General features: G+C 37.7%; 1 protein-coding gene across 1 annotated transcript in view; it reads left to right on the top strand.

Annotated features, from left to right (window-relative positions):
- Positions 1-7164, top strand: part of LOC109163774 (uncharacterized mitochondrial protein AtMg00810-like) — a 24058-nt gene extending 16894 nt beyond the window's left edge. The window contains exon 3 of the mRNA XM_019312479.1: positions 7101-7164. Within this exon, the coding sequence (XP_019168024.1) occupies positions 7101-7164 (64 nt within the window). The remainder of the gene's footprint in view (positions 1-7100) is intronic.
- The last annotated feature ends 591 nt before the right edge of the window (positions 7165-7755 follow it).

The raw sequence follows: 7755 nt of genomic DNA, 5'->3' as shown, positions 1-7755 counted from the left end.
GCGGGCTTTGTGATCAAAGCACTAGATCACGGAAATTCATTGTATCTTGGAACCAAGGAGTGGTAGATATAGTGAATTGGCTCTTGGAGAAAAGAGCAAGTGGAGTAGGAGGATTACACCACCTCGCGAACCACTATAATTGTCTTGTGTTCTTTACTGCTTTCTTTACATACCGCTCTTTACATATTCGCTCTCACGAAGATATACTGCTCACACAATCTCACACACACTTTATGTTTATTTATTTCCGCTGTGCACCATACTCTAACAATCTAGTTAAGAGTTTTGGTTTATCTCTGTCTTAGCAATTGTTGTGCTGTGCGAAAAAGTTTGAAAGTCTATTCACCCCCCCCCCCCCCCCCCCCCTCTAGACTTTCACCTTACCTCTTTTGGGACCAACAATTGGTATCAGAGCCTGTAGCCTATTTGAGTCAGTTTATACCAATCTTTGGTATTTAAACACGTTGCCCAACTGGGTTAACTGTTTTTGACTGCTAGGCTGATCCATTCTACAAAGTGTGTGAATTGGATTAATCTTTCATATCTCTCGTGATGATGATGAAGAAAGATTTAGCTCAAAATCTATTATTCTCTCTTGATAAATTTGATGATTGGAAAGTTCGTATGCAGGTACACTTATCGGCTTTACACGATGAAATGTGGGAAGTTATTTCCACTGGCCCTATAGAAATATTAAAAGTCAATACGGCGTTTGTTATATCCCCGGATGCTCCACAGTACGTACAAAAGCCAAAACCGGAATGGACATCGGACGATAGAACGCGGAATAATCTTGACAATATTGCCAAGGATATTCTATTCAAAGCCGTTGATGATACAATATTTCCGAAGATCCGAAAGTGTGCCACTGCCAAAGAAATATGGGAAACTCTCATCAAGATTGGCGAAGGAGATGAACAAGAAAAAGACAATAAGCTCACAATCGCCATGAAGAAGTTCGAAGATTTCAAAATGCTCTCAAATGAAAGTGTTGCAGACATGGAAGCTCGAATGATCAAAGTTCTTTGAGAGATTGGTGATCTTGGCAAAAATTATTAGCCAAAAAGAAATTAATCTCAAAATCCTACGAGGCTTACCATCTGCATGGGATATGAAGGTTACGGCTATGCGCGATCACCGAGATCTAAGAATGTTGTCAACAGACAAATTATTTAGTGATCTAAAAGCATATGAGTTCGAAATGAAGGCCAAAGATGATGATGTTCATGAAGCTCGAAATGCTGCTCTAATGGCCGAACAACCGTCAACCTCCAGGTCAGTAGAAAAATAATGTTGATTTTATGACTGACGAACAATTTTCTCTTTTTGTCAAAAAGTTTAGAAGGTTTATGCGAAAAGGAGACAACAAAAATTCTGCTCGTGGAAAATCATCTCTCGCATAACACAAGAAGAAAAAGTCGAAGAAAATAAGGATTTGTGCTACAATTGCCGCAAACCCGGACATTTTAAAATAAATTGTCCGTATCCGATCGTTAGCAAGTATCAAGGCAAAAATGTTGAATCTACGCCGAACAAATCCGAAAGCAAAAGGTTCAAGCGCGACAAAAGAAAAGCTCTCGTTGGCAACGAACCAAACGAAAATGATGATTCGGAGGATTCATCATCAAGCGATGAAAGCTCATATTCGGATGATGATACGGCGCTAATATGCAAGTCAAATGAGTTGAGTACAAGTAAAGATTGTCTTATGGCTCTTGAAGCAGAGGAAGAAGAGGTAAACTCTAATTCTTTCAATTCTGTTAATTCCTCTTTTTCTCGTGAATCTATTGACAATCTAATGCGAGAATGTCAAGAGATTATGCTCACTCATCCTCAACTCAAGGAGCGCAATAATATTCTAATTCTTGAAAAAGAAGAAATGAATAAAAAATTGCAAGATGCTTTACTTGAAGTGAGTAAATTGAAGAATGAAAATATTCATCTTCAAGAAGAGTGTAAAGCAAGAGAGGTTAGAGAACATAATCTTAGAGCTACTATTGCTACGTTCACTAATTCATCTAAAATTATAGATAAAATGGTGAGCATGCAAAAGCCATCAGGAGATAGAACCGGAATCGGTTATGACTCCACATGTTCTCAAACCCCTCAAAATCTGACTAATTCTACTACTACTTTAAATAATAAAGTTCAAGTGGTAAAATTTGTTAAAAGTCAGAATAGCACGATGAGACAAGGACTTGGCTATCAATCAAACGCAAAGTTGAATGTTGAAAGGCCGAAACAAGTTTATATTACGGCAAAGCAACAAAAATTCTACAAGCAAAGATATGCCAAAGAGTCAAGTGCAAAAAGATTTCATAGAAAAGAGGGAAGCTTTTCTAGAAATAAAGTTGGGAAATTTCATCCAACTCAAAAAGATTGGTTGTGCAATAGATGTAATACTTTTTATAGATCAAAACAACCATTCTCTTCCCAGGTGCCAAAATATAAAAATAATTTTCAAAACCCGGCGCCAAAAATATTTTCTAAAGTGAGTTATGATTATCGTGTCTCAAATGGTTACAAATCGCCTCATCTTAATTCAAAATGATCAAGGTGGGTTTGGTTACCAAAAATCACTAACAGTAAAGGACCCAAGCAAGTATGGGTACCTAAAATTAATTAATCTTTTTTGCAGGATGTTTGGTACATCGATAGTGGTTGCTCACGCCACATGACTAGAAATAAATCATATCTAGTTAATTTCAAAGAAATCGATGGACCAAAAGTTATATTCGGAGGAAATCAAAATTATGGAATTACAAAAGGAGTTGGCACGATCAAGAAAAATGGTTTGAAGATTGAAGATGTTTCTTTCGTTGAAGGATTAAAATTTAATTTGTTGAGCACTAGTCAATTTTGTGATAAAGGCTATCTTGTAGAATTTTCTAAAGATAATTGCCTAATCAAAAATGAGCTCACAAATGAGATTATTTTATCTGGAAAACGGCGAAAGAACATGTATATTGTGGATTGGAGCACAAGCAAAGATTCAGTGTGCTTAATGGCCAGAAATTCGAATGAAGCTAATTGGGAATGGCACAGAAAGCTCAACCACTTAAACTTCAAGACTATCAATCAGCTTGCAAAGAAGAATCTAGTAGAAGGCTTGCCAGATATTATCTTCAAGAAGGACCAAGTGTGTGATGCATGCCAACGCGGAAAGCAAATCAAATCATCATTCAAATCAAAGACACACGAGTCAACGTCAAGACCGCTAAGCTTACTACATATGGACTTATTTGGACCAGTTGATCCAATAAGTGTAAGTGGTAAGAAATATACTCTCGTTGTTGTTGATGATTTTTCCAGGTACACTTGGACCGTGTTTCTCAAGAAGAAAAATGAAGTTGAGCAAGTTCTACCGAAGCTGTTGAAGCAACTACAAAATGAGAAAGAATTGCAAATATCAAAAATACGAACGGATCGCGGAACCGAGTTCGTGAATGGAGTTATACAAGCTTTTTGCAATTCACATGGAATTTCTCATCAATTATCTGCCGCAAGAACACCGCAACAAAACGGTGTTGCCGAAAGAAGAAACCAGACGCTCAAAGAAGCCGCACGAGTGATGATTAGTGCTGCCGGTCTCCCGAAACGCTATTGGGCGGAAGCTATCAACACTGCTTGTTACACACAAAATCGAAGCATGATCCATAAGCAGTACAAGAAGACGCCATACGAGCTATATAAAGGGAGAAAACCAAATATTGGTTATTTTCATATTTTTGGATGCAAATGTTTTATTCATATTAATGATAAATTGCATCTAAAAGCTTTTGATGAGCGTACAGATGAAGGAATTTTTCTAGGATATTCAGCTACCAGCAAGGCATACAGAGTTCTGAATAAAAGATCAATGGTGGTTGAAGAATCCATACACGTGGTATTTGATGAAAAATCACAGATCAAGAATGATGCACTGGACGAAGAAATTGCACAAAATGGTAACAAGTGTCATATTGATTTTTGTGAAACTAATGATACGTGTGAAGATGATGTTTTGCAGGGAATGGATGAGTTGGAAATTAATTCTCTAGAAAATCCCATCCCTCACCCAGAAGAAGTTGGAAATTCTTTAAATAATAATTTTGGGAGTGATGCCTCACGTGGGAATGGAAATGCAGTACAAGTTGGTGATCCAATTAATGATCAAATTGCATGTGATGTTGGTAATCAATTTCAAGACAATTTAATTGATGAAATTCGAACCAACACTGCAAATTCAAAACAAATGGATCCACCCAGTACCAAGCACCCATTTCAACCAGATTTAAGATGGCTCAAAAATCACCCTTCAGAATTAATTATTGGGAATATTCATGAAGGCGTGAAAACAAGATCATCTACCATGGAAGCATTGTTCACGTGTTATCTATCTCAGATTGAACCAAAAGAAATTGACGAAGCTCTCAATGATCCGGATTGGATAAATGCTATGCAAGAGGAGCTCAATCAATTCAAAAGAAATGATGTTTGGGAACTTGTTCCAAGACCGCCGAACCACAACGTTGTAGGAACCAAATGGGTCTTCCGGAACAAAGCAAACGAAGAAGGCGTGATTGTTAGGAATAAAGCAAGGCTCGTTGCAAAAGGATACTCTCAAGAAGAAGGAATAGATTTTGATGAAACCTTTGCACCGGTGGCCCGACTTGAAGCAATCAGAATTTTCCTAGCCTACGCCGCACACAAAGATTTCACCGTTTATCAAATGGACGTGAAAAGTGCATTCTTGAATGGTCTACTCGAAGAAGAAGTTTATGTCGAACAACCCCCAGGTTTTGAGGTAAAAGGCGAAGGTGATAAAGTCTACAAACTTAAAAAGGTATTGTATGGGTTGAAACAAGCACCTAGAGCTTGGTATGATACTTTGTCAATGTTCTTGATAAGCTGTGGATTCACCAAAGGCCTTGTTGACAAAACTCTATTTAGAATTCAAGATGGTGATCATATTTTATTAGTGCAAATATATGTTGATGATATTATTTTTGGAAGCACTAACAATTCTTTGTGTGAGAAATTTTCAAAGCTTATGCAGAATAAATTCGAAATGAGCATGATGGGTGAATTGAATTACTTCTTGGGCTTACAAGTCAAACAACTGAAAGAAGGAGTATTCATCAATCAAGCAAAGTACACCCGCGACTTGATAAAGAAGTTTGGCCTTGATGGAAAATCATCGATCAAAATTCCAATGAGCACATCAATAAGGCTAGACAAAGATGAAGATGGAAAGGATGTCGATCAAACAAAATATAGAGGAATGATTGGTTCACTTCTATATCTTACTGCAAGCAGGCCGGACATTTCTTATGCTGTGGGCGTGTGTGCAAGATTCCAAGCAAATCCAAAAGAAAGCCACCTCACTGCAACAAAGAAGATCATACGATATCTGAAAGGCACAATCAATGTTGGATTGTGGTATCCAAAAGGTACAGATTTTACTCTAACAGGTTTTTCAGATGCGGATTTTGCAGGTTGCAAAATAGACAGAAAAAGCACTTCCGGGACATGCCAGTTCTTGGGGGGAAGGCTTGTTTCTTGGTTCAGCAAAAAGCAAAATTCCATCGCAACTAGTACCGCCGAGGCCGAATATATTGCTGCAGGAAGTTGTTGTGCGCAAATTTTGTGGATGAAGCAACAATTGAAGGATTACGGAGTTAATTGTGATGACGTTAGTATTTATTGTGATAATACTAGTGCAATCGCTATCACTCACAATCCGGTGCTTCACTCAAGAACCAAACATATCGACATTCGACATCATTTTATAAGGGATCACGTTGAAAAGAAAAATCTGAAGATCGAATATATCCCTACGGAAAACCAAGTTGCTGATATTCTCACGAAGCCTTTATGCGAAACGAGATTTTCTACCTTAAGGCACGAGTTGGGAATGATCGAAATGAGCTAAGTATCACTGAACTTAATCTCTCTATTTAAATTGATACTTGTGCTCAAAATTAACTGTTTTACGTGGATAAATTGTTTTATGTGTTTCTATGCATGTTTTTATTCGAAATTTTTATGTGATAAAATTGCAACATGTGTTAGGAATCTATTTGTGTATTTGCATGTGTTATTTAATGTGAAATCATATGCCATGCAAATTAATTTGATACAATGTGCAATTCGTGATTTATTTGATAATTTGTATAAAATTGCATGTTTTAATGTGTTAATCAGTTTTTGAGTATGTGTTCATGTTTCTGTAAATTAACTAACTTGTTTGCATGAACAATTTGCTCTAAAAATGATTTACCATGTTTATTAGATAATATATATGTGCTATGTGCAAAATGTGATTTAATATGTTATTTGTATGTGTGTTTCGTATATATGCAGTATATGTGATATAAATTGCTATAAAATGTTTTAGAAATCTAGAAATTAGTATTTTTGTTAGTTTCTAAAATATTTTGGAATCTGATTAATATGTTTTATATAAAGTTGTTTCTAATTATAAATTAGGAATATGTGTGTTAATTGTGTTAATTTCCAAATTATATGTATTTTAATTAGGAATGCCGTGTATATGTGTTTAACATTTTGGTATGTGTGATTAATTATTTGAGGAATAATTTTTGCTACTAACGAGATGTTTGAGTGATATTATGTTTGTGGTACACGATTTTGAGAAGGAAATCAGGAGACAAAGGAGGAAAATTAGAGCTTAATTGGGCATCAAACCTCCACCCATAAACTCCTACCCTTTCTAAACCTCCACCCAACCTAAACCTCCCCCCATAATCCTCTCCTAGATCAAATCTTTCCAAACTGATTCATTTTCTCTCTCAAATCGGCATGCCCATACCTCCTCTCAGCTAAATAATCTCAATCGACTCCCACATAGCAATTAAACCCCTCATTAAACTCTTCCCTCTAAACCGTTGCCCATCAAATCTCTTCCCATCCACCTCCATCTCAGCCAATGAGAAGCCTTGCCGCTATCCGTCACATCCCGTAAACTCTAAACGACGGCAAACAATATTTACTCTCCATCGGCAAGTGAACCGATAAGTCTTCCCGATCGCCCTATATATTGGGAGACAGCCGAGACATACCTGTTGTGGAAGATTTTGTTGTTTGAATTTTTGCAGGTGCAAGATGGTGTCCAGCGAGTCTCAAGAAAACGAGATAAGGAAGCAAAATCAGAGAACCTAGGAGAAAGTTCTCAAACAACCCCGAAGGGCAACACGCACGGACAGACGAAAAATGGCAAGAGAAACACCAAGCAACCCTCTGGTGTTAATATCTGATGAAAGGGAGCAAGAAAATGAGTCACCAAAAAATTCAAGCTGTAGCAGAATCACCACCGCGTGAACCGGGCTTTATCTATGAAGAAGATGATGGTGCCAAGAAACCATTGGCAGAACAAGACCGAGTGGAAGGGTCTGAGCCTCCATTCATGAAATTCTCTCCAGTTGTTCAACCTGATATGTATGCTGAAATTCTGAATATGAGCAATTCAGAATATCTTCAGTATTTAAAACAACTGACTTTTGGACTGGTTCTACCTCCTCCCGGTTTCGGTTTTGATGGGCTCTATCAACCTCCACCTCCACCAGAGCCTCTCCCGAACTTTCCACCAAGTCTGCCAGTTCTTGCACCTCTGCCACAAGAAATCCCTGCTCCTCCACCGCCTCCTCAGCCGATGCCACTCAACCCGTTCATCCGTCCTCGAGTGGACTTTACTAGGTTTTTTAATCAAACCTATTCATCTTCAAGCTCAAACGGGTCGATGTTCGAGGAAAG

The sequence above is a fragment of the Ipomoea nil genome, unplaced genomic scaffold (genome assembly GCF_001879475.1).
Source record: "Ipomoea nil cultivar Tokyo-kokei standard unplaced genomic scaffold, Asagao_1.1 scaffold3043, whole genome shotgun sequence".
Taxonomy (NCBI): Eukaryota; Viridiplantae; Streptophyta; class Magnoliopsida; order Solanales; family Convolvulaceae; genus Ipomoea; species Ipomoea nil.
This window is presented reverse-complemented; position numbering and strand designations above follow the sequence as displayed.